Source organism: Dendrobium catenatum, unplaced genomic scaffold (assembly GCF_001605985.2).
Source record: "Dendrobium catenatum unplaced genomic scaffold, ASM160598v2 fragScaff_scaffold_1105, whole genome shotgun sequence".
Taxonomy (NCBI): domain Eukaryota; kingdom Viridiplantae; phylum Streptophyta; class Magnoliopsida; order Asparagales; family Orchidaceae; genus Dendrobium; species Dendrobium catenatum.
Genome location: NW_021319567.1, coordinates 559,791 through 587,704, shown reverse-complemented (window position 1 = coordinate 587,704; position 27,914 = coordinate 559,791). Strand labels below are relative to the sequence as shown.

Below are 27,914 nucleotides of genomic sequence, written 5' to 3'. Positions count from 1 at the left end.
AAGACTTCCGCCTGGTTCGATAACTAGTCTATAGTTCAATATCGGCTTTGTTAGGGTTTTGATCGAAATCGAGAGAGATCGAGAGATCGAGGGAGAGATGGGGAAAACGCCGGTGAGGATGAAAGCAGTGGTTTATTCGCTGTCGCCATTCCAGCAAAAGGTTATGCCGGGATTGTGGAAAGATCTTACGACCAAGATTCACCACAAAGTCTCTGATAATTGGCTCAGCGCTACTCTTCTCCTTGGTCCGCTCATCGGAACCTATTGGTAATCTCTCTATTTTATTTTTTAAATTCTTGATATTGTTCTTATTGTGGGTTTGAACGTTCTAGATCGTGAACTTGTGCTTTGCTTGATTTTGGGGTTTTGATTCAGAAATGAAATACCTTTTGATGTGAAATTTTTCTCCTCTAGAAATCTGACCTGAAATAGTTATTGAATTGATCACTACAAGGGGTTGCATGTTGTCTTGATTATTGCGATTAAAGGGTTTCCGAGGCCGAGTTGTAACAGAAGAAAATGGTTTGAAGATGTTTTGTTGTGTGCCCTTTATTTATTGGTAACACGGGCCACATTCTACTTGATTCTGTTTGTTAGCAAATTTTCTCCTAATTTGCGTTAAACCTTTTTGGTGGCAGAGATATTGCAATTTTTTTTTTTTTTATGAAGAAGTATTGATGTGCAGCTTGGTTGTCTTGGAAACAAAAACTATGTTTTACATGGTTCTGTTAGTTTTTAAGCATCGGAATTTTTGGGTGTGGTTTTTCTCAAAGAAAAAATATCTTCGTAAGGGAAAGTATGGCTTAAAAGGGTTTCAACAAGGTGCTTAGAGTGGTTTAATTAGTGTCATTGTAGGCATGTGAATTTGAGGATGTTATGAAAATTTTAATAATAATTGGTGCCTTGGAACTTATAAATCCCTTTTTGAAAGAATGGGAAATCGGAGGCCACATTTTTATTATTTGGTGGCATTATAATCATGTCAGAAGTCTATATAACCAGCAAAAGCTTCTCTTCAAGTTCTCTGTATCACAAAAAAAAAATAATAATAAAAAAAGGGGAAAAAAGAAAGCTTTGGGAGTGGGGGGCTTTGAGGGGTGGAAAAGCAGAGGAAAACAATTGACCAATTGATACTTAGAGTCAAAGCAAGGACGCCATTAAGTCCATTCTGTCATAGGTTGGAATCTTCTTTATTATTTTTGATGACTTAATAATATTTAATCTTATTTAGATGTCTTATAGAATTTGGGCATTTGAAAGAGTAATAAAGTGGAATAAAAACCAAATAGCATGGCAAAAAATGATTCTTATTTTAATATGACTTCTACTCTTTGTTAAAAAAGGTCTATAGTGGACGTTTTATTTTTATTGATTTTATTGATTTCTTTTATAAATGATTGATTTTGTAGTATAAACGGCCTTTGAAGGTACCAAGTGATGTGGTGATTTTGTCCTATGCGGACATCTCATAAGATTGCAGCTTTTAGAGGCTATACTAAAGCTCAAATTGTTGGTTTTTCGATTCCTCTGTGATTTCTTTGTTCTTTTGTTTCCTTTATGAGCTGTTTTTAGTTCTATTTCCTTTACGGTTCCTTTGTAGATGCAGCAGTTTATGCCTTTCTTTTGCTTTGTTTATGTGGTTCCATTTGTTGAGTCTTCTCTAGGACCATCAATTTTGAAATACTTTTTCTCATGGTTCTTGTGATTGCATAATTTAGTGAATGATGTGCATGTGGATGATTTCAGTGATTGTTTCTGGGAAGCTTCTTTTTCTTATTCAATGAGGATTATAAATAGCTAAATCACTAAATGGCTCATGGATGGTTAATAAAATTTTATTTGAACATGCAAATCCTTTTTTTATTGTGGGATTCAATTCTTTGATCAACTTTGAGACTTGAAAAAGTTTTGAGTGACAGTATGGTGTCAGAAGATCATAGTGCTAAATATTTTGTTTACATGTTTAGATTTATGTTTATGTAATAATTACGTTCTTTTATTTTTATGCTTTAATGGAAAAGGATGTTAAGGATTTTGTTTAGTTACAGAAGGTTTGTATTTATATCTATTTGATTTAAAGCTTCTTTTCATATGGACATCTTTTCCTGGTATTGGGATTAATGATGAATAAATATTTGAAATATACAAAACCATCCTTAGTGGAAGTTTTGGCTACCCTATTGGTGAGTCCTTAAATGGCTTTTTTGGTGCTATGCGTTCCTCCGGATCTATGCTACATCCAAGGATCTTCACCATGCTATGTGCTAGGAGTTTTAACATGTAAGTTTAGTTTATCTTCTTCTTGTTCCATCTCCTTCTCTACGTTCTCTTCATTTTTTATTACAACCTTTACTGTTTTGATACCACACACTCCATTTTGGTATCAAACTAACATTTGTTTTTGATTTTGGTGTTATATTTTTTGTTTTAGCACTTCCATTTATCTGCTAACATCTTCGGCATCAACCCATGCCCATAATAGCCAAAAGTAAGAGCCACAAACTCCTCAAAATCATCTACAACAACCTCAAACTGAGACCCCTTCAAGCCGAAGATCCCATTACGACAATTTCTATTTTTTGGTTTGTTGAAATTTCATGGTTGCTTACTACGAGTACCCTATCAAATCAAACCAAAATTCCATGAAATTTGGAGATAAACTTCCTAGTGCTACATTCAAATACCTCACCAAATTTCATATCCTTATTTCATTTTGCCCTCTACTGATTGAATCAATTTCAGGTGCTAATGCGATATATACGGTTATTGTTTTCATAATTTTTGACCGACCCCACGTAGTGGGACAAAGACTTGATGTTGTTGTTGTTGTTTTCATAATTTTTGACAGCTACTTCAAACTCCATATTGATTTGGTTATGATTGTTTAACTCATTTGATTTGAGATTGTCTTGTTAACTCTATTTTTATGAATAGGGGTTTCATAGCTTGTAATGGAATTCAAATGAATAATGAATTGAAAATAGGATCACCTTCTTATATGTTCTTCTGTTTCGCATACGTTGGGTCTTCATCTTCTAATACTTTATTATTCTTCCCTTTACCCTAATTTTCATCAATTTTGTTATTATAGCCAAATCATTACTCCCATTTGAATGATTTTCAGAGCATCAATTAACTTTTACTTCTGTTTGGCAATGCCTTAATCCCACAACCATCCACAATTATGTTCTCTCTTCTTTGCGCAGGCCCTCAACTAATGGTGATCTTTTTTTATTGTGTATCTTGATTGCAATTCACCATCTTGTTCCTCACACATTGCAACATCAATGTGGGATTTGCTCCCACCCAAGCGCAGTCTACGCGCTTTCTAACCCCAATCATATGCTCCTTTGAGTTGCATCGATAATTAGAATCCCATGTACCCATGGGTTGTCATGCCAGCTCACCCGCACCAGTTAGTCCTCATATTTGCAACTAGAGAAATTGCATCCCTCCAATCTGGATTCACCATTGCATTTAATTACCAAAATTTAATTCCATCATCGCTCGACAACCCCTCTCAACCGTGCAAATGCTCACGTCAATACCATGTGTTTGCTAGCCTGCACGAGACTACCTCTACTACCCTGTATTGCAGCACGCAATTTACCTCCTTGCAAATGATCCGATCTGTCCAAACAACATTTGTACCCTATGTTGTGCTATCCATTTGTGTTTTTGCATTGCAACTTTGCAAGTTTCATTGCTGTTTCTCTTTTTTTTGCAAACAACCATCAGGTTGTATATATCAAGGCCTTTATTTGGTTTGTTTGACCTAACTATGCCACTTGACTACTTAGCACTTAATCATATTCATCCTCTAATCAAGGCAGTCATCAAATTCAATGAATGCTTAAAGGAATTATTATGGGATCATTACATAATTCTTTTCTTGTGAAGAATGTAATAAGTATGTGATGTGAAACATATGTGAAAGGAGGGTGAATTAGGAACTTGCACGCTTGATCCAAAGAACAATATTATTTAAAAGCTTTAAGTGATAAAACGACGAGATAAAACAAGAGAGCGGTATCATAAGTTTAGGCTAAGTCACATTTATAAAAGTTAAAACCACAAAAGTAATCAATTACTCTTAACGTTGCATGCGAGATAGGTTTCAACAATGAATCCCTACACTAACAACAAGATGATCCCTCACTCAACTCATTAAACTCTAAGATGAAGCGGAGAACAATTGACAAGATTTCTTATGAATCAAGTAAACCACAAAATAGAGTAACGATGGAAATAAAGGATTAGGGAAAGAGTTCACCAATTTCAAGCAGTAATCAGTGGTGGATGACCTCAAATCAGCCACCTCTTTAATCTACGAGATCTGGACAGCCGTCTGGAATTAGTATGGAATTATGGACAGCGGTTGGGGCCTCCCGGGTGAGGGTGTGGTGCAAGGAAGCCTGCAGAATTGCTGGACGACAGCTACGACGTCATCCCAGACAATTATGCTTGCTGAATTTGATACTAGTGGACAGTGGGCTGGAATGGTGATCTCTCCAATTCACTGGACAGCATTTGTAATTGCAGAAAAACCTGTAACATCCCTTGGAGGGCTTCGGGACAGCAATCGGGGTGACTTCAGGTCACAGAACAGTGAGGAAACTGGGTTGGTTCTTCTTGGCAGCAAGCTGAGAAGGGGGAGACCAACAAATGGGACATCTAGGATAGCTGGAACGTGGAACCCTTGTGCAGGAATTTGGTGGCTGCAAGAGGCGTTTGGGAATTTTCCACTGGCACTTTTGATGGAATTAACTGGGTGAACAATAGGGAAGGGGGCGGGTGGGGCTAAGCAAGAGCTAGGTTAGGATTTCCTAATTTTAATTTGGACTTTGTAATTTCAAATTTTTGAAATTTGAAATTTAGGCTTAGGAGGGAAATTAGGAATTAATGAGGCCTTATTTGAAGCCATGAATTAAGCTCCTAATTAAGGGGAGGAGTAATGGGTAGCCGGCCATAGGGAGAGAGGGAATATTTGGTTAATTAAGTGGCCCCCTCCCCACGCGAATAAACAAGGCTAAATCAAATCTGAAATTTGATTTCAGATTTGCTCTAACAGAAAATTTCCTAAATGGTTTATAGCATTAGGAAACGTTGGAAATTCTAACAGTTAATTGATAAAAAAAAACAAAGAGATCCTTGATGCAGGACTAAATGCAAAACAGGAAATGTGCACGAAAATTTAAAGAGCAATTTGGATTTTTTTGTTATAAGCAATTAAAACAACAAAATAAAACTAATAAGCGGTCACACCCGCTTAGGCCAAGCTACGCAAGAGCTAAGAGAAATCAAAACATTTAGGGAAATTAAAGCTTTGCATGCGTAGTAGTTTCCAACCTGACCTTGATCTAACATGAGATCTAAAAGCAAAGAAGTAACAATCCTACGATTACTAGTGAATGGTGATTAGTAGACACAATCTCTTGCTTGAACAATCTCTCTATGAAGTAAGTGGAATTTGAAAGTAAATGAGCCGATGAGGAAGATCACCTTATCGAAGAGACGCCTTGATTCACCACGTACCTTCCAATAGTTGATCCACCAAAGGCTAGGTCAATTCTTCTCAAAGAAGCGTCTTGATATGCAAGGCCGAAATCAAGCTCCGGATTGGCCGTTCATCATAAGCAAAGTGAAAGAGAGAGTATCATAGAGGAGGAGGGAGAGAGATGGAGGAGGGAAGAGAGGCCGGCGGCTTGTAGGAGGAATGAAAGGGTTAGGGTTTGGAATAGAATTAGGTAGAGAGGAAAGAGCAAAATTCCAATCTCCAAATCTGAAATTATTTCAGATTTTTGGAAAGGATTGGAGGGAAAATGATTTGAATTTAGATTTCAAATCAATGACAATCTATAGCTTTGATTGGGTATTAAAGGAGATGGGCCCAATCAAGGGGCCGGCGGCATGGAGAAGGGGGAGGGGGATTTAATGGGGCTAATTAAGGCTCCTTAATTAGGTTTAAAGAATTAGGAAAGTGAATAAATCCATCCAATTTGAATTTCAAATTCAAATGGATTCAAAATTGGAACTTTCCTTAATCAGACTAAATAACTTATGCAAGGATTTGAAATTGAATTTGAATAATTTCAAACTCAAATCAATTCATAAATTAATCCCAACCAAAATAGGAAACCTTGAGGAGGTGGGAGGCATGCAAGAGCCGGCGGCTCAATGGGATTTTGGCCGGCGGTTTTGATGAAACCGTGGATGGTAGGAGGGGCCAAGGTGGGGGTTCGGGTGGGGCAATGGAGGCCGGGATTTGAATGAGGTGTGGGCTCGGGTGAGGAGGAAAGCTGGCCGACGGTGCAAGTAAGAGAAGGTAGGGAAAGGGGAGGAGAACCAAGAGCCACCGGTGGTGACTGTTGGGTACGACGGGTGGCCTCTCCTAGGCTCCACCAAGCTCTCTAGCTATCTCTCAAGCTCTCTCTTAATCTTCAAGAATACAAATGCAGGAAAATTTTCATAATATCATTCATTACCTTCAAAAGTACAAGAGGAAGGCTTTAAATAACATATTACAGTGATATATAGCAAAAGGACTCAAATACCCTCAAGGAGCTACATGACTCAATCCCTCAAGCAAGGGTAAAAAGGGAAAAATGCTGAAATAAAATACATCAATAAGAAAATGACAATACTAAAATCAAAAGTACATCGGATAAATCGTGGTCGTAGATCTACGGCCACGTCGACGGTAGACTTTCCAACTGATGTCCCCATCACTCCTCTCATGAACTCACTAAGAGATCACACAAGTAGAATAAACTTTTCCTTCAATAATTCATCATCCAGTACAATGCATGAGGCCTCCTATAAATAGGCCAAAATGAAACAAAAACTAAAATACATAAATGCCCTCGGGGCTACAATATCAAATGACCACCCCTAGGGGTAAAATGGGAAAATAGGAAAACAAAATAAACTAGTACATAAGACATAAAAGAAAATAATAAACTCCACATCATAGCCGTCGATCTTCCGATGTCCTCATCAGTATGCTTGGTGGATATATTAGGAACAACTAAACTTGAGGAAGTATTTCAGTATGAAATTCTCCTAATTTAATTAGAGCCAACGTGTTAAAAAATTATCATCAGTTTTATAAGTACTTGAAATTCAAGAAGTGCTATTCATATGGCTCTAAGACCATCTCAAAATTGGCGTATTATCATAACTCTTATTTTTTATCATGATTTCAGTGTGTTGTATTATAAACTTGACTATCATTCCATTCATCATCAGACTCATAGATCTTGTAAATCATTTTCAAGGCATGCTGATGTTGAAGTATATGAACATTATCATTATTTATATATTGAGTGGATCACTTAGATTATGATTATTATAATCAATATAGATCTTATGCAAATGATAATCCCATATCCCATTCTGCTTTAAATTCTACAGAATATTCTATCAAAAAAGCTTTTATTGGAAGTTGTGCATATATAAGAAAGATTGTATCTAAATTTAAACATGATGATTTGGTTGAAGCATAGTTAGACTGTGAGAATGCTAATTCTATGCTAAAAATGCATATCGATCTAGAACTTGATCAAGAGGCTTCGTTAGAGGTTATTATTATACTTGTGATCAAGCTTAAGTTTGCTTGACTTACATAAATCATGGATGTTTTTGAGACAGTTCAAATAAAACTTTAGGATGAACTTAATGTGGGCATTGTAACTTTTTCTTTTGAAAAAAAATCAAACGTAATGTTTTTTTATAGCTACCGTCCTCTAATATATTTGTCTATAAGAAATTACTTCCCACCAACAATATTTTAAAAAAGACAGCAAAATAAAGCAATAGTGAACTTTGGGAGTTCTGATAGATTTTGATTTGTAGTTTTGTACTTTGAATTATGCTAATAGATGCATACATTGCATCTATTTTTTTTGTTTTCCACTAAGTTCACTTCTCTTTTAGATGTTTTTATTGTATCATAGACTCTTCATGTTATTTATCTGCTAGAATATTTAAATTCTCATTTACGCAATTCTTCGTTCGTGAGGCTTACGCCTCGCACCGCCTCGAGGCTTATGCCTCGCACCGCCTCGAGGCTTATGCCTCGCACCGCCGCGAGGCTTATGCCTCACACCGCCTCGATGCTTACGCCTCGCCTCACGGACTAAAAACACCTCGAGGCTTATTTCTGCAATTTTAAACCTTGGGATGATCCACAGATGGCATATTATAAGCATCTTCTTTAGTGCAAGTTCCAATGACTGAGTTCTTTTTTCTACTTCCATCATAAGTATGCTGCCTAGAACTCCTATCATACATTCCATATCAGAAACTGTTCTAAGTAGTCTACAGATGTGATGTTTTGTTGCTTTTAGTTTTTTTTTCGTGTATATCTCCTTGTCTCTGAAGATGGTCCAAAGGATGTACATGAACCAATTCATCTTGGCCACCACACCAAACTTCTCAGCTCAGGAAAGGCCTTCTATTCAACTCTTTAGGAGAAAGCTTTTTTGGGTCCAAGACAATTCATGCTACCCATGAAATTAGTAATATGTTTTTTTTCATATATCATTTAAATTAGATTTCTCTGGTTTTATTTTAATTGAAACTAAGTTAAATTAACCTGTTGGATAATATTCATTTTGAACTTGAATAAAAGGATTTGGATAGGATTAGCTTTGAATTTAATTTGATTTGATCTTTCCAAACAACCTTTTGAACTATCATGTCACCATGACTTATTTTAATGCTTATGATGCCTGCTAATATTATCATATAATTTAGTTTTCTAAAGAATAATGATCAATTTGACAATGCTGTTACTTATCATTTCCTTGATTTATGAGGATCTCATGGATAGAAAGATAAAGTCTTTGAGAGTTCATAAGTAAAATGAATAGTCAATTGGATTCCTAATGGTTAAAATCATGGTTTAAAATTGCGCAATAAAAGGAGCGCCTCAAGACGCGCCTCAGCGCAATATGGCCCGTTTAAGCCTCAAAGTCCACGCAATAAGTACAGGTTTTGAGGCGTACGCCTCACTGAGGCGCGCCTCGTCTCACAGTTTTGAGGCGTCTGCCTCTAAAAAAAAAAAAAAAACTAACATAATATATTTTTGTTCAGTTTGGACCCCCCAATTGTCGACGTGGATTGCCTAGTGAAATGTCGACGTGGTTTCAACACTTAAACCCTGATAAAGGTAAAAATGACATAAAAATTTCACAGTTCACGCGGCTTTTCGGTTTTCAACTTTCGGCATATGTTTCAAGCATTTACTCCGGAGCAATTTCAAACATTCACTCGGTTCTTTTTTCAGATGTCTTCGCCCCAAAGAGAAAGGTAATTTGCTGGCATGTTTTCTGTTTAAGTTCTGCGTATTTTATGTTTATGCTATGCGTATGCGTTTAGGTTTTTGAAGTTCTTTGTATTTTATGCTTACGCTATGCGTATGCGTTCCTTGTCGAAACTTTTTAAATATTTGATGTCATCATATTTTCTCTGTATTTAGGGTTTATGTTGAAAGTTGAAACTTAAACCTTAACTAAATTTTAACAATTAAACCCCAACAAACTTTTAAAATAGAATAGCTTATGCTAATTTTGCACGTAGGATTTGCATACGCTGTGCATAAGCACTGAGTACTCTATGCGTACTTGTGCGTATATTGTGCGTACTCTATGCGTATGTTGTGCATATTCCATGCGTATGTTGTGTGTATTTTGTGCTTTTTATGACTATATTTTTTATTTATTTTATATGTTTTTAACCTTTATTTTTAAGATATATATTTGTCATATTACTTATCGATGCTATGTTTCGACTTTTCGAACAATCTATGATAATTTTGCTCAATAAATTTCTCCTGAATTCGTGGAAAGATTGAACCGTTTAAATATTATACAATTTTTTGGATTCGAGCAAAATTTACCACTTATTTATGAGCTGATCTCATGGTGGAATATTTCAAAGTAATGTTTTATTCTAAAAGGTCAGCCTATTTTTTTCACTGCTGATGAAGTGACCTTTCTTATTGATCTGCCAAATAAAGAAGATGAAATATCATGACTTTTCTTAACACATACATTAGTTACATCATTGAAAATTTAGGCGGACATGATGGAGTTGAACAAGCAAACCCCTTGGTTGTTTTAAAGAATAACAAATAATGTAGATGATTTTTTGTCAAGAAACTGGACGCGGTAGATGAGGGAATTTTTAGTTGGAGAGTTTAATAAGGTCCCCGCGAAGATTTTAAATAAGAAGTCAGCAGGTTATATTAATGATTTTGTGCATCTGTTAATTGTGAGTGCTAAATTTATTCAAAATTTTATATAATTTTTATTATTCATTTGCTAAAATTTTTTTTCATCTTATATAGATTTGGTTCCTAGAGTATAATTATATTTATGCTCCTATGTATGCTAATAAAATATTCCGTTTTCTTCGATGGACTGATAATATTGTATGTACTACAGAGGCGGTCACTAATTTATTTGCTAATTTAAGAAAAAGTTATATATATCTTATATCAAATTTCAATTAATAAAATCTATAAAGAATAAGATTTTATTGACATATAAATTATTTTGCAAATTTTTTATATTCTCTAGGTAGTTTCATAGGCTGAAATTGATCTGGTTAACATCAAGAAATATCCATCAGACAGTCCTTCATCTCATCATGAAATATCCACCCATCAAACCTCTACCAATCTCCCCATCATACCCCACCTTCTCAGCCAGGACCCTACCAATCTCCTTAGCAACCACACTTTAGTTTTTCTATTGAAGCACTGGATTATCTAAAAAAAATAATCAAATCATGTCAAGAAATCTGCATAAATTTCTTTCTTGAATTTGAAGGTAGGCTGAGCAGAAAGTTTGAAAATTTAGCTGAAAGAGTACAGTTATTGAGGTCAAACTCATTAATTACATTGATCAGAGCAAATTATTTTCTCATAAATGATATGTTAGGTATTCTTCATTTTCCAATAAGAAACATAAATCAGATATCCCTCACCCCAATAAATCAATCCAATCCCAAAATGTACAAATCTCATCCTGAAATAAGCCAATCCCCCAAAATGAGTCAATCTCAGTCGAAATGCAACTAATTCCATACCCAAATTCAAATGAATCATTACCAGTCAATGATATTCAAATAATTTTTGATTATGCAAAACAAATAATAAATTCTAAATGTATTATGAGCGTGAGTTTTGAGAAGAGAAATTTTATATATGAATATTTGAATAAGTTCAATTAGAGGTAAAAAACTAAAAAAATTATGAGTTGATTACAGTTGCAATTTTTACCTCTGATTGAACTTCTTCAAGCATTCACTCTAAAATTTTTCTTCTCAGAACTCAGACTTAGAATATTTTTGTAATTTACTATTTGATTTGCATAATTATGAATTATTTGAATGTCATTGAGTGGTACTTGTTTATTTGGATTTGGGTATGAAATTAGTTGCATTTCGACTGAGATTGACTCATTTTGGCGGATTAGCTCATTTCGGTATTGGATTTGTATATTTGGGATTGAATTAATTTATTGGGGGGAGAGGTTTGATTTTTATTTCTTATTGAAAGATGAAGAGTAACTAACAGATCGTTTCTTAGAAAATAATTTGCTCTGATCAATGTAATTATTAAGCTTGATCTTTAACTTATACTCTTTCAACTAGATATTCAAATTTTTTGCTCAACCTACTTTCAAATTCAAGAAAGAGTTGTGCAAGTTTCTTGGCAGGATTTGATTACTTTTTATTGGAGAGAATTCAATGCTTCAGCAAAAAAATTAAAGTGTGGTTGCTGAGGAGGGGGTCTTGCTGAGGAGGTAGGGTATGATGGGGAGATTGGTGGGGGGTTGGATGGGTGGATATTTCATGATAGGATGGAGGGCTATTTGATGGATATTTCTTGATATTAATCATATCAATTTTAGTCTTAAAAACTCTTCGAAGGACATAAAAAATCTTCAAAAAAATTTGTAAATCAGTAAAATCTTATTCTTTATAGATGTATTAATTTAAATTTGATACAAGATGTATCTGACTTTTTTTTTTAAATTAACAAATAAATTAGTGACCGTCTCCGTATATGCAATATCATCGGCCCATCGAAGAAAATGTGGCATTTTATCAGCATACATAGGAGCGTGAATAGAAGTATGCTCAATGAATCAAATCTATAGAAAATGAAAGATAATTTTAGCAAATGAATTATAAAAATTAAATAAAATTTCGATTGAATTTAACACTCACAGTTAGCAGAGGCACAAAATCATTGATGTAACCTGCTGACTTCTTATTTGAAATCTTGGAGAAGGCTTTATTAAACTCTACAACTAAAAATTCTTTAATCGACCTCGCCCAGTTTATTGACAAAAAATCATATACGTTATTTGTTATTCTTTGAAGAAACTGAGGGGTTTTTAAGTTACTAATTTGAAAAAATAAATTTGAACATAATAAACATTCTTAACATAGTCTGGGGGGGTTTGCTTATTCAATTCCAACATGTCCGTCTTAATTTTCAATGATGTAACTGATGTATGTTCTAAGAAAAGCCAGAATATTTCTTATCATTTATTTGATAGACCAGTAAGAAAGGTTACTTCATCAGCAGTGAAGGAATATGATGACCTTTTAGAATAAAACATTGATTTGAAATATTCCACATTGAGATCAACTTGTAAATAAGTGGAACATTTTGCTCAAACCCAATAAATTGTAAAAATTGTATGAATTTTAAATAGTTCAATCTGTCCATGACTTCAGGAGAAATTTTTGAACATAATTATCACAGATTGTTCGAAAAGTCGAAACATAGCATTGATAGGTAATAGGATGAACATATATATGAAAAATTAAGGTAGTAAAAATAGGCACAAAATACGCACAAAATAAGCATGGATGATGCATAACATACACATCAAGCACACACAACATACGCACAAGTACACACAGTATATGCACAATATATGCATAGAGTACTTAGTGCTTATGCACAGCGTACGCACATCTTATGCGCAATATTGGCACAAACTACTATATTTTAAAAGTTTGTTAGAGTTTAATTGTTAAAATTTAGTTAGGGTTTAGGTTTCAATTTTCAACATCAAATCTAAATACAGAAAAAATATGATGGCATCAAACATTTAAAAAGCTTCGAGAAGAAACGTATACGCATAGCTTAAGCATAAAATACGAAAAATTTCAAAACTCTAAACACATACGCATAACATAAGCATAAAATACGCAAAACTTGAACATAAAACATGCCAGCAAATTACCTTTCTCTTTGGGGGTGACGACATCTGAGAAAGAACTGAATGAATGCTTGAAATTGCTCCGTTATGAATGCTTGAAACATATGCTGGAAGTTGAAAACCGAAAAGCCGCGTGAGCTGTGAAATTTTCTGTCATTTTACCTTTATGAGGGTTTAAGTGTTGAAGCCACATCGACATTTTACTAGGCAATTCACGTCGGCAAATGGGGGGTCTGAACTGAACAAAAATATATTAAGTTAGTTTTTTTTTAATTTTTAGAGGCGGACGTCTCAAAACTGTTAGGCGAGGCCTCAAAACCTGAACTTATCGCAATTTTAAACCATGTGTTCAAATATTTGTTATTAATGGTAGTGCTTGTAATTGACTTATGAGTCCACAAGAATAGATTTTCTGATTCATTTAGAGAGGAGAAATATTTATAATGTGAAGATCTTTAACATCAAGCACACAAAAGTCTTATGTTTTTCCAAATAATCTTTGTGAAACTTCTTTTCCTGCATTTTCTTTCCACGAAAAGCTTCGTTGATGCTGTTTGTTTTAGTAATGACCCATTTAGGTACCCAAAGAAGGAAATAAAATAAATTAAAAAAAAACAAACACAACATTAATTGGTAAAACAATGAGAAAAATAGAAGAACTTTGGTGGAAACAATAAAAACAGTAGATAATCTTATAGGAATCAAAGCGAAGCAAGAACGAAATAATGATACAATTGATCCTCAATTCGAGAGGAGGATAGTTCTCTCCCAATCTCTAGACTAGAAGTCTAGAGCCCAAAACACCAAAGAGAACTCCAAGAGAAACAATAATCATGCATGAAAACCTATCCCTAATTCCTTCATCCTACTTAAAGCATACAATTAATTAATTAAGCCCAATTACTCCCTTGCCCATGTCACCCCCTCCTTTTCTTTTAAATAGTTTGAATTTGAATTCCTAGTGGGTCCCACTTCTCTCTCTCTCTCACTCCTTGGGCTTGCCACTTCCCCTCCTGTAGCAAAGAACCAGCCCCTTCAAGGGGGCCGGTTGGGGTTGGACCGATCCACTAGGGACTGGTCTAACAGTTTACCCTTCTACAGGTAGCGGTACAACAGTCTTGCAGAGCTGCTCTTCTCGCCAAGCAATATTACAGTCTAGGCAAACGACAGTTTATGCTAACCACAAAATCCTTTCTTTATCTTCCTTCCGCTGTCTAGATGTCCAGCACAGTACATTGCCGCCTGTAATTGAAATTTCAGACCACTCTACATTGTAAGAAGCCATCAGGTGCAGGTTATCGAAATCAAGAACTCCATCTTGAATCATATTAAGCCTTGTCCAGGCTCCGACAATCTTCAAATTCAATCTAAACCAAGGTTCAGCAGGGAAACAGATTGGCAAATAAAAATTTTTCCTCGATTCTAGATGAAGAATGCAAACTTGGTGGAGGCTTTGTGTACAATGCAATCACATCAAGAATATCAATTTTCTGAAATAAAAAAAATATCTACAACAAGTGAATGTTCACTTTGCCTCCATTGGCTCATCAGTCAACATATTTATGCTTTCATGCATTCTATTGATAAGAAACTTGATAGTTTGTTTATTGACTGCTCACTTGCTCCATTTCATCAAGATCTTTCCTCTTTTGGTGGCATTATTGGTTCCTCTGAAAGAATCCCTTCTCCACAATCGCCTCCTTCTCCAACCATTGACCATCGTATTCTTCTCTCATCCTTATCTCAACCAGTTATCATCCATCCTTATCATTCTCCGTATTTTCATAAGGAAGCTATTCATATTTCCAGCTCTTTTCCCATCCCAATACGGCTTGATCATAAACTGGATGGTACTTGGCTTTTTTGCATTAATTCTAGGGATCATGGGTTGAGGGAAGAGAGGGAAGGCACCCCCCTCCCCTCCCCTCCCCTCCTAAAAATAAAATACTTAGGAGGATAGACACCTTATCAACAAATTAATGAGCAATGGACGGCATAAGCCCACATGTAGAACTTTTTGGACTAATGGGGTAAAATATTGAAAGAGTGAGGGATGAATGACTTTCCATTGTGGACGGAATGATGAAAAGAGATTTTGACGCAGAGTTCTCCACTAAAGGATTTGACTAAAGCTAAAACTGAAAGTCTAAAAGGGCTTAAAGCTGATTGTTTTAGTGGCTTAACAGAGCAATAAGTTTGCCAACGACGAAACGTGCTCTAATTTTTGTAATTCTTCATTTTAAAGTTATTTATTAATCCAGATATGCCACCAACATCTTTTTATGGACACACGAAAAGCATCAATGCTTCTTTTTTCCCTTTGCTCCTCTATCGCAACTCGCGACTCATAACTCATGACCTCGAGCACGACTTTCGTTTTCCTTTCCACTTTTCTCTCGCCCCCAAACGAAGACCGCCCGTAGCAGATGCTTATGTCTTCTAAGCTCTAAGGGCCATGTTATTTGCATTCTTAATTTTGATCTTATAGCTTGTCTTGGCTCCTGTAATAAGACGACAAACATAACTAGTTTAATATATAAGAACCTTCCAAATGAAACGACAAACATAACTATTTTAATTTAGCCCCCCCTCTCTGAATAAAAATTTTGGCTCCGCCACTGCTAGAGACCTTAAAATACTCACCATACAAGATAAATTTTATATGCTTATAGTACAAGTACATGAATTTTTAGATGAATTACATAGAGATTTTTCCTAACATTCATTTTCTTTCTGCTCTCAGCAAGTGAGGATCCATCCTAAAAATGCTCATTAAACTATTCATGTTTTCCTCAAAATTTCTCTTCTTTTTGTTTCCTTCCACCTTTTTACAACTTCGCGGTCAAGTTTTGTTGCAAAGGAAAGTAAAGTATAGGAAGCAACATGGGAAAATTTTTCAACATCTCTTTGTCTTCTTCTTTTCTCAATCTTGAGAACAATATTGTTTTCACATCAGCAATCTCTTTGGGAAAACATAAAATTTAAGAAATTGGTCTACAAATATGTAAAACACTAGTCTAGTTTTTGTTTTACTTGTTTTAGGTAAACTGGTTCTTTAGTGGCATGTTGGTCTATTTAAGTATTATAAACACCTCTCTAATTGTAAATACTTGGCATGGAATGAATAAAATTATGGTTTCCCCCTTTCTAGTCTCTATTCCCTTCCCTTCTTCTCTAAGGAGTCTACGCCTACTCGGAAGGTGCCCAAGCCTTCTTGATGTAAATCAAGAAGCATATCAAACTACAAAAGAGGAAAAAGGTGTTTTCGAAAGCCATGACTTGAGAGTAAGCAACACCAGGATATCATCTGTAAATTGCATATTATTAATGATAATATTACTTTTGTCACATTTGCTTCCCTGAATCTAGCTGTACTTGGTTGTGAATTTGAGCATATTGTTAGGCCATCCCCAATAATAATGATGAGAAGAGGAAACAAGGGGTCACCTTTGCCTACAATTAGGAAATAAAGCTTCACAATTGGGGGAAAAAGGACACCATATCATTTTATAAAAATTTCTTTCTTTATTGAGCATTTCGATCAGTCTTCTTTTCTTCCCCTTTGATGCTGTGTTGTTGTTTTTTCCAAGCCTTAAGCCACCTTCTAGTAAGTCTAAGTTTTAAAACTAAGCACTTGACCCTATCACCTTGAGTAGAGTAATTCTTCTACCAATTGGAGATCATCTCTTTGAAACCATGCAAGTTGAAACAGCTATTTTCAAATATGAATAGATGACATTTCAAACTAGGGATGGGTGTAATTTATGTTAATTTGCTGGTGATTAGAGAAAATTGTTGGTCACTTTTGTCTACAATTAGGGGGAGGGCATCATCCCATTTTATAAAAATGTCTTCCTTCATTATTTGGCTGCTTGAAGTATCTCCCAGGTAAAGGTTTAAGAGCGTTCCTCATTAAAGAGTTTGGTGGTTGTTTAAAGGTTTAAGAGGTATTGAAAGATATATCGTAGAGTTGAATGGAGTAAGTGGTAGGGTGATTGCTATTAATTATTGATGTGTTGCGCTCTATGTTCCCCAAATTGGATTTGAAGATGTTTAAAAAATTAATTTTGGGAAAAGATGAATGAACTACAAATATATGGATGAAATGATATTTATTGGGGGTGATTTAAATGGATATATAGGGTCTAGAAGGATTGTCTATGAGGTGTTTAATGATAAGTATGGTATTGAAAATAGAATGTAATGAGATAATCTATACATAATTTTGTATTAGCTTATGCTTTTGTTGTAGCTAACACATTATAAGAAATAAAATTGCACTTATTACTTGCAAAAGGGGAGCTCTCAAATTGCTGGGAAGTTGATTTATAGAGATCTTTTACTTCGCATTGAGTCCGTGCTTTGATGTTTCCTTCGACCAACAATATTCCTACTATGGTTGTTTACTCGTTGATTTAAAATTCTTTTATCGCTACTTTTGCATGTGGTACTTTTCTTATTTGCCAATATAGATTTCTCTAGCACTCTTGATGAAGCTAAAGGTTTCCTTCTCTGAAGATAAAACATTTGGTATTGTAGCCCTTATTTTTAACCTTCCTCTAACCTTCCTCCTCAGAGATCCTGATCCTGCATTATGGCCATTAGCCTGGAATTTGCTGAAATCAAGGTTCTTAAAATTAGTAACCTGCTTTTGTTTTCTAGGTCAGATTTTAGAATTTTGTTAAAACTATCAACTCTAGTTAACTTGTTTTTGTTAAAACTATCAACTATAGTTTATTTTTTTACTATAAATAAGAGTTTTGTGTGTAAATAATTAACATTCTATTGGGGTGAATTCTTTTAAATGTTGGTCTTCCAATGACCCGGTTAGGATAGCATATGTATTAGATTTAGAGCATGTTAAGAAAGATAGAGATAGATCTAAAAAGACTTGGTTAGAAAATATTAGAAATAACATTTCTTTATTAGGTTTAAATGAGTATTTGACTCTTAACAGGACACAATGGAAAAAAAAAGATTCATGTAGCCGATCCCATGTAGTGAGATAAAGGCTTGGTGTTATTGTTGTTATTGAGTGTGAATTCTTTCAACATTATTCTTTGAGCTTGTTTCATGTGTTGACAAAAACTTTTGGGTAAAATAAATTTTCTTCTTGTATTGGCATATGAATTAAATCTTTAGTGATTTATATTGTTGTTGTTTATTTTTTTCATCTATATATTTTGTTATTAGTTTTTATGTGTGCTATAGAAATTTTGCCATGATTGCTATAACTTGTTTTTTTTTTTTTATGTGTTAGTCTTAATTGCATCATTGTTTTTGTTTGTTCTCAAATTTCTTTCGAATGTCATTTTGATGATATTTAGGTTATTGTTTAAAGAAAATTTTATGTGCTTTTTAATTTTGTATCATAAGTGATTAAGTCTTACCCTACTAAGAGTTAGTGGATTGCAAATTTTAATTTTAGATTTTTTTTGTGCATCTCAACCTGGGTTTTTATTAGAAAATTCTAAACCCGATGATGTCTTCGAATTTGATTTCAGAGCTTACATGAGTGCATATAGCGAAAGGTACACTTGAATCCAAGTTGATTAATTCATGAATTCACTTAAAAAAATTAGCCAGAAGAAGAATAAAATATATACCTAGGATACAAGGAAAGTAATCCTTGATAGATGCTGAGCTAGAAAATTTGAAATGCTAAGTTACAAAGCAAAACTAAATATTTCCAAAGAAAATTAATGCACTAGTAAATTGTATTGCAAAAAACTTAAAATACAGGTAACGAACTATCAAGAAGGTTGAAAGGGAAACATCAAAATTGTGACAAAACATTATAGATGCAAGCTAAAAAAATTGTTATAGGAGAGAATTTTGGAGTACATATAAAATTGGTTTTCGCTGCTCTTTTTAATTGATTCTTAAATTTGACCTAAAATATAATGAAAGTCATTATAATCTGCTTTGAGGAAAGGTGAAACATGATGGCTATTAGAAGTATTTGTGGACTGTTGAAAAATTTTCAATTAGGTAAAACCTAGATCTTAAGAAATCCTACATTAGGATCACACCAATAGGAGCATACTCAAAAAATTCAAAAAATTTTATGTAAGGTCATCTTCTTTATTATGCATCATATATTTTCCCTAAAATGACCCAATCCATTTGAAAAATCCTAATATAGTAGATCTTTCGATACTCTAAAATAGATTGCCATAAGATCTCCATTTTCTTTTTTTGTTGAAATTATCTGTTGTGGATCAAGGGCTCTTTTCCCTTGGACTCCTTATTTGGAGTCACTTTCGTGAATCCTTGTCTCCATCCCACTAAAGCTGAATGATATCTAATGTGATAATAATATTTTTGGTAATTTAAAGCCTAAGTGACTTTTGGTCACCCCTTTTTTCGTCAATGCTTTCTCATTACTTCTATCTTCCCATCTTATTTTTTTCTTTTTCTACCCACATTTTCTCATGCCCAAAACACTTGAATGTTTATGAGCAAAATATAATTTTTGAGAGAAATGTTATGTTTACATTTCTTGCTAAATCACTTGATATTTATACACATTTACATCCAAATAGTAGAGATTATAATAAAAACTAAATAAATTGCATTTGTTGTCTTTCCTTCTTTACAAGATCATCAGGAAATTATTGTGTGCATAGAAGGAAGGTATTGATGCTCGAAGAAGGGAAAATAAGGAAAATTAGCTCCCACGGATCACCACCCAGGATGGCAATAGCAGGAGTTAGCCATTTGTATAAAGTAGTTGGGCACACTGGCATTAATTAGTCAGAAGTAGTAATTCACCCACATGAATGTTGTAATGAGGACAACTGTTGGCTGTGGATCGAGGAAGGTAATGGCTGAAGATCCCTAGAGCAATTTAAATGAAAATGATTGATGTAAATCCAGGAATTGTTTTATGAAATTAATAAAAGTTGTTGAGCAATGATAAAATTAATCTTAAGGCGTCTCAAAAATGAAGACTCAAGGAAGCTCTTAGAAGCAAACGATGTTGAGGCAATCAATTACAACTAAATTTGTAAGTTCTTAAAATAACAACTTAAACAAAAATAATGGAATGATTAGTCAACTAGAATCCGACGGTTAACAAAATGATCGATTCTCCTCGAGGTCCAAAGTCGCTCTCGTACTTCTAGGGTTGACGGAGGAAGAAGAACCATACGAGAAACGAAATCACTCCAAGGTAGACGGCGCAGACGATACGTAGTGGTGGAGAGTGGAAGTGGCCGGTTGCTTATGATGGTCCAACGTCCGGATTGGAGGTGCTCTTCAATTGATAATGCTAGTTAATATCGGATCCGATTGAGGTAGCCATCGGTCGTGAGATCCCAACCTGGGTAAGGATCAAAGAAAGGGGAGTGTAGAATATCGGTTCTCCCGTTGATATCCCCTACGAATCCGTGATCAACTTCCGGATCTGCCATTCATGATAGTATTGAATTGGGAGAATGAAGAGCTAAGGGAAGGGGAGGTGTAGCCGGCGATAGAGGGGTGAGGGAAAGATTTGGGCCGTGTGCTTGGGAGGAGATGGGGTCACGGTTTGGGAGGGAGAGAGGGGAGAGGGTGAGGCTATTTTGTGGATGGACTAAATCTGAATTTTAATTTCAGATTCCTCATAAGAAAGAAGAAAAAAGAATTAATTTCAAATTCAGGTTTTGAAATTTGAAATTAAAATTTGGGAGGGAGAGGCATTAATGAGGTATTAAGTGGTGATTAGGTGGCAATTGGAGAGAGAAAGAATGGAGGAGTGGCCGGCCATATGGGGAGGAGAGAGGGCTTGGAATTAATTAGGTGGGGCCACTAGTGAATAAATAAATTATGATCAAATCTGAACTTAAATTCATATTTGATTTAATTTAAGAAAGCTTCCTAATTTGGTGTAATATGGGAGGGAAAGGGATTTGAATTTCATATTTGAATTAATTCCCTTTAATTGACTTCCAAAATAGAGGAAGACCATTTAGGAAAATTGAGGGAATTTTGAAAATCAAAAGAGGAGATGAAGGGGGGCCGGCGGCAAGGTTGGATGGCCAAAGGGAGTGGCGGGGAGGAGTCGGCTGGCTGGCGGTTGGCTCCAGCCAGCGGTAGGGCAGGGAGGAGTGGTGGGGTTGCGGTGGAGGTAGGGCGGCTGGTGGGGGCTGGGTTGGGGCGGTGGGATGGGGCTGAGGTGGGGAAAATCGTGGGAGGGGAAAGAGGGAAGGGGCAGTGAAGCTTGGGAGGAACTTGAGAAGGGAGGTGGGGTAGGAGAATAATGGAGTGATGAGAGGACCCAACTAGAAAAATTACTTCCTCAAGAACTCACTAAGAAACCTTGGAATTTCACTCAAGAACTCACTAAGAGATCATAAAACAAAATTTTCATTCATCCAATAATAATCATACAAAGCATGGAGACCTTTATATAGGGGCCTCAAGTCTAAGAAAATAGAAAAAGACACAAATGCCCACGGGGCTACAAAAGAGACTCACTACCCTTAGGGGTAAACTAAGAAACTGAAATAACATAAATAAAAATTACAAAATATATCAAAAGTACAGACTATGAATCGTGGCCATCGATCTACATCTCCGTCGATGGTACACGTGTCGAAATCTCTGACTAATGTCCGCATCAATGATTCCCTAATTTTAGGAGAAATCCATCAACTCTTAACCCATTGTAGGATTAACTGTTATTCCAAACACCCCCTCAAGTCTAGGAATAAATATTTATCATTCCTAAGTTACTTAACGTATCTTTGAAAACTTCTTTGTTTAAGATTTTTGCGAGGTACATTAGCTTACTATGAGGTTATAGGAATGTAGCATAGGTTTATTCCATCTACTTCAATCTCTCTTTTTTATGAATGAGCGATCCTTTTTCTGGGGTTCATTCCATTGTGTTGAACATGATTGTTTACAATATTGATTGCAGATTTATTCACTATAGAAGTATAGAGTTATAGGAAATGTACTATGCATTTAAAGATCCTCCATCATCAATCTTTCTAGTCAGATTTCTCCACACTCTTTAAGCAATACCAAAAAAAATTGTTGCGTCTCTTCTAGTAGCCAACATGCTTTATTTTTTACTCCTAGTGATAAGATTCCCTTATAAAATTGTGCAAAAACTTGAGGTGGATATATTCTCTCCCCTTTCCTAATCTGTATCAATGTATCCCTCTATATTCTTTTCTTTTTTGTGTGTTTTGTGGAATATTAAGCTTCTTCTTGAACTTTTTTTAAGATGATGTAATATATGTTTTATAGAATTTAAATGCCTTTGAGTGGGCGAATGAATTGAATAACTTATCATTCTCACTATATATGCTACGGCTGGTCTAGTTAATGATAAATAAATGAGTCTTACATAACAACTGTTGATATCATTCTTTATCAATTGTTGATTCCTCATAAATTCCTTTCTTCTTTTAATCTTTTTCAATTGGAATAACCAATAGGTTTATACCCTAATTTTCCAATCTCTTTGAGCACATAAAAATTATATTTTTCTTAGGAAAAAATAAATGCCATTCTTCTAGCAACTTCAATTTCAAAGAAATATTTAAGTTCTTCCAAATTTTTAAATACGAGAGTTAGATGTAACATTGGATGCGAGAAATATTTGTAGAGATAGGAAAGGAGGCAATGAGGTTCTCGTGATATTTTTTATTGTTCCTTTTCTCCTGTGAGTAGAAAAGGAATATCTTCAAGAATATTACATCGATAGAAACAAAAATTTGGTGTAGGGTTGGTGAGTAACATTTATGGTTGTTGAATTTCCAAGAAATTGTAGTGTTCGGTGATGATGTTGTTATCTTATAGAGTGTTTCTGATTTTAGATCTGATATTAAAATACAAGGTTATATTTTCTATATCTGAGATCTCTTGGACAACATTTCAAATTTCTTAGCACTTTTGTAGAGGTAGGTTCGTCCATGCTTTTGGCCTCCATAGAATTTATGAGCGAAGCCATGAAAACAAAATTATCGGTTTTACTGTAATTGTAATTTGATGCATCTCTAGATAGTTTTATTGCAGTTCCTGTTAGATACTCGTTGTTCCCTCTTCCTATTATGACAAGCATGATTGAGTGGAACCCTTCATGAAATTTAATTCAAATAAGCTTCTATTGAGTGATTTGGAGGGATATACTTTTATATTTGGGATGAAAATTTGATCCATAGTCAATGTTATTGAAGCTCCTACTTTTTGATGGAGAGTACTTTAGGTGTCGACCGTTCATGGCGTGCCATTATCTTTACCGAATCTTGGATTATTGCTGGGAATCTGGCTTTGATACTATAAACAAAATATGATTTCTGCATTTCTTGTTGAATGACGTTATTTGAACACTTACATCCAAAACAGCAAAGAGACCATTTAGAGACTAAACAAATTATATATGCTATCTTTGTCTTTTCAAGATCAAAATATGGCGGGAATAACTACCATAAAAAAAATTATTGGAGCAGTACATATAAGCATTGAAGAAAGAAAAATTAGGAATAATAGCTTCCATGATCGCCACCCTTGGGCTATATAGTGGCAGGAGGCAATCATTTGGAGAAGCTTCGGTAATTAGCTGGAAGTAGTAATTTCGCCAGTGATTTTTGTAAGGATGAAAATAGCTAGCTACACGGATTTAGGCAAAAGATTCCTAGAGTAATTTAAATTGAAATGATTATCTGGCTTAACCCATCATAGGATCAGATATTTTTTTCATATTTGCCAACAGGTTGTTTTTCATAAACTGATATTTAGTAGGTGCTATTCTCATAAATCTTTTATTACATAAATTCTTGATCTATCATTTTATATTCTCAAGTATTTATTTTATGCTCGACTATTAGTAGCTTCTTTATCACCTATCAAGCAGATCCATTATCATGAGTATTATCTGGGGATCTAATGAGCTGAAAAAGTAATTTTGGGAGAGTATTGTGTCAACGACTCATGTAAATGGAACTGTATTAATTATCTTCTTTGATGAAACCGTTGAACCAAATCCTCCTATGCAGTGACGGAACTAAAAATTTTATTCGGGGGACCTAAATTAAAATAGTTCTATTTTCCGTCTCATTACCGAATCCCAGAGGAGTTGTAAGATCAAAATTTAGAATGTAAATAACATGACCTTTAGAGCTTAGAAGAGATAAATATTTGCCACAGGCAGTCTCCGTTTGGGGGCGAGAGAGGAGAGAGGGAAAGCGAAAGCCGTGCTCGAGGTCGTGAGTTGCGAGTCGTGTGAGATACACGAAGGGGAAAATGAAGCAGACCGTTTAGGTTGAGAGCTAAAATTTACACGAGATTCTTTAAAATATTTTTATTTCAGTTAATTTAAGTGAGTTTCAAATTCAATCATTTTAATACAATTTCAACTAAAATTTATTCGAGATTTTTTAAAATAAAGTTTCAAATAAAAGTCAAAGATTTCAATTAAAACTTCTATTTTTTAAAACTTTTATAAAAATATTGAAAAAAGGAAATGCATTGATTTCAGAGGATAACACATTAAAATTTATGTAAATAAACATATAGAATGTAATTATATCTGCAAAGTTTTACTCAAATTGTACCTATATGCAATAAGAAAACTCTGAAAAAATTAATTATTTGCTTGATAGGGAAGCCTCCCTTTCCACTTTGCGTGATGGTAATTGGGTAAAGAAATATATAACAGGTTTATTTAGGGGGGCCGTTCCCCCCCACCCCTTGCCCCCCCACCCCCCAAGACTTGGTTAGAAAATATTAGGAATGACCTTTCTTTATTAGATTTAAACGAGAATTTGACTTTTAATAGGACACAATGGAGAAAAAGGATTCATGTAGCCGACCCCACGTAGTGGGATAAAGGCTTGATGTTGTTGTTGTTGTTGAGTCTAGTTAGTTTATAAATTAATAAACATATTATATATTTTAATAGTTTTATTATTTATAAATATTCCTCTTATGAGACCTATAATGTTTTATGACGCAGAATGTTGGCCATTAAAAGGGAAGCATTAAAGTAAGTTAAGTGTTATAGTGATGATGATGCTCAGATGGATGAGTGGCTTCACTCATAGAGAAAAAATGCGAAACGAGTATATATGTGAAAAGGTTGGAGTAGCTCCAATGGCAGATAAGATTAGAGAGAGTCGTCTTAGATAGTTTGGACATATAGAATATTATCCTTCTGATAAACTGGTTATTAGAGTAGATGTATTAGATTTGATCTATGCAGAAAGGTAGAGGTAGACCTTAAAAAGACATGTTTAATAAATATTAAAAATGACATTTTCTTATTATATTTAAATGAGAATTTGACTCTTAGCAAGACAAAGATTCATGTAGCCGACCCATGTCGTGAGATAAAGGCTTGATGTTGTTGTTGTATTCCTCTTGCGAGAAAAATTAGAGCATGCAAACAACAAAAGAATTTGGCCTCAATGAGTGCTCCCTTTCTCCTCCAATCACAGAGTTGTAAGCATCCTCAAATTATCTAAAAAAAAAAAAATTCAAATACTTTGAGTTTTAGATAAGTTTGAAGTTGGCTAATTATCTTATTTTCTTCTTGTTGTTTATGAGTTTTGTTATTTTTCTGTTAAATGGTTGCATCAATATAACATACGTCTATTATATGATGAGGGTGGGGCGGCAGCTAGCACCGGAGGATGTAATCCACTGGGTTGGTTGTTGAGAGTTAATGTTTTAAAAAATAAAACACTTAAAATTATTTTGAGTGTTGTAATATTTACAGAATGCCAATCCAACACATCTTTTAATAATAAAAAATAGGCATGGATGTCAATCAAACTTAGGCTTTGTTTGGGACACTTTTCTATTGCTTTTTATAGCAACTTTTTTGTTAAAAAAATTCTAGTTAAATTTTTTTATACTACAAGTTGTTTTAGAGGTTTGATGGAGAAATATAGATAGACTAAGGAGGATCTACGTATGATATTTATTGATTTAGAGAAAGCATTTGATAAAGTTCCAAGAGAAGTGCTTTGGAGAGTTCTTGAAAGGAGTTAATAATGCTTATATTCAAATCATTAAAGATATGTATGCAGGAGCTATTACTTGTGTTCAAACACAAGGTGGTTTGATCAAGTATTTTCCTATTTCGGTTGGATTACATCAAGGATCAGCCTTAAGCCCACCTTGGTATATGCTTTTTGCTGATGTTATTCTTCTTGTTGATAAGGCTAGAGAGGGAGTTAAAGGTCAACTTGAATTATAATGATCAATCTTAGAGTCTAAAGGTTTTCGATTGAGTAGATATAAAACATTATATATGGAGTGTAATTTTAGTAGTAATAGACCTAGTCGGGGATTGTCTTTGGGAATTCAAGTCATTAATAAGAGTGCATGTTTAAGATATCTTGGATCTATTGTTCTGAGTGATGGTGAAATAGATGGGGATATTATCATTAGAATTCAAGTTGGAGGGTTGAAGTGGAGGAATGCATTGGGCTTGTGGTGTGATAGAAAAGTCCCCCCTCAAACTTAAGGGAAAATTCTATAGATGGTGATGAGACCTACAATGTTTTATGGTGCAGAATGTTGGTCATTAAAAGAGAAGAATAATACTAAGTTAAATGTTATAGAGATGAGGATACTCAGGTGGATGAGTGGATTTACCCTTAGAGACGGGATACAAAATGAGCATATACCAGAAAAGGTTGGAGTAGTTCCAATGGAAGATAAGATTAGAGAGTCTCCTTAAATGGTTTGGTCAGATAAAACGACGACCTTCCGATGACCTAGTTAAGAAAGTAGAGGTATTAGATTTGACTTATATTAAGAAAGGTTGAGGTAGATTGAAAAGACTTGGTTAGAAAATATTAGAAATAATTTTTCTTTATTTGATTTAAACTAGAATTTGACTTTTAATAGGACACAATTGGGAAAAATATTCATGTTGCCGACCCCACGTAGTGGGACAAAGGCTTGTTGTTGTTGTTGTTGTTGTTATTTTTGTAGCATGTTTTAGAAAACATTAGGAAAGTTGTCCCAAACGAAATCTTAATTTTCTTAAGAGCACCAAAAAAAAATGATCAATGTTTCCCATTTTGCCTCTTAAGTAAGTTTACTTATTAATTTTCATGCCTGCAAAACAAAAGCAACATTGTGATCAATGCTTGCCATTTTGATTCTTGAATAATTGCTCTTGTTATTATAGTGTTGAAATTTAAAATTACATTGTCGTTCTATTGAACCAGGTATGTTCAGCATTACCAGGAGAAGGAGAAGCTCGCCCACAGGTATTGAAGACTTGCAGGATATTTTGCTGAATACAGATTGCCCCAAGCTATCATTACCATGCTTGTTCTTTCCTGCATAAATATAATCACTTTTGAAGTAAATCAGATTATTAGCTGCTTTTTACAGCCCTAATGGGAGTATTTGTTTAATAATGTGCACTGTTGAGCTATAACATATTTTTTTTTATTTGAATGTGATGCATGCTTTCCTTATAAATTTATAATAACTGAGGGACATAAATATCTTTTATGGCTGATCAATTAAGATTTCGTTTGGGATGACTTTCTTATTATTTCTTAAAGCAATTTTTTTAGCAAAAAAATTTTAAATTTTATTTGGTTCTATGGTGGTTTTGGGTTGGTTCTCATTGGGTCTATTTTGACTATGATTTATTGAAACCAATTCATTGTGGTCAATTTCATGGAAATAGTCGGTTGGGTCTCATTG

General features: G+C 34.6%; 1 protein-coding gene across 2 annotated transcripts; it reads left to right on the top strand.

The window, feature by feature from the left end:
- On the top strand, positions 1-27,748 carry LOC110107458 (cytochrome b-c1 complex subunit 8). Of its 2 annotated transcripts, none has more exons than XM_028698543.1 (2): positions 1-267; positions 2,161-2,299. In XM_028698543.1, exons 1-2 carry the CDS (start codon positions 98-100, stop codon positions 2,282-2,284), a joined length of 294 nt encoding a protein of 97 aa, XP_028554376.1. In that variant the 5' UTR covers positions 1-97; the 3' UTR covers positions 2,285-2,299. The 2 variants fall into 2 exon arrangements, with proteins under 2 accessions (XP_028554376.1, XP_020693388.1); XM_020837729.2 differs by lacking the exon at positions 2,161-2,299 and adding an exon at positions 27,425-27,748 and having other exon boundaries at positions 15-267.
- The last annotated feature ends 166 nt before the right edge of the window (positions 27,749-27,914 follow it).

Excerpts from the sequence above, each read along its gene's own strand:
- LOC110107458 (XM_028698543.1), top strand. The coding sequence starts at position 98 with ATGGGGAAAACGCCGGTGAGGATGAAAGCAGTGGTTTATTCGCTGTCG. Across the intron at positions 268-2,160 it reads CCGCTCATCGGAACCTATTG|TGGAAGTTTTGGCTACCCTA; the intron begins GTAATCTCTCTA and ends AACCATCCTTAG.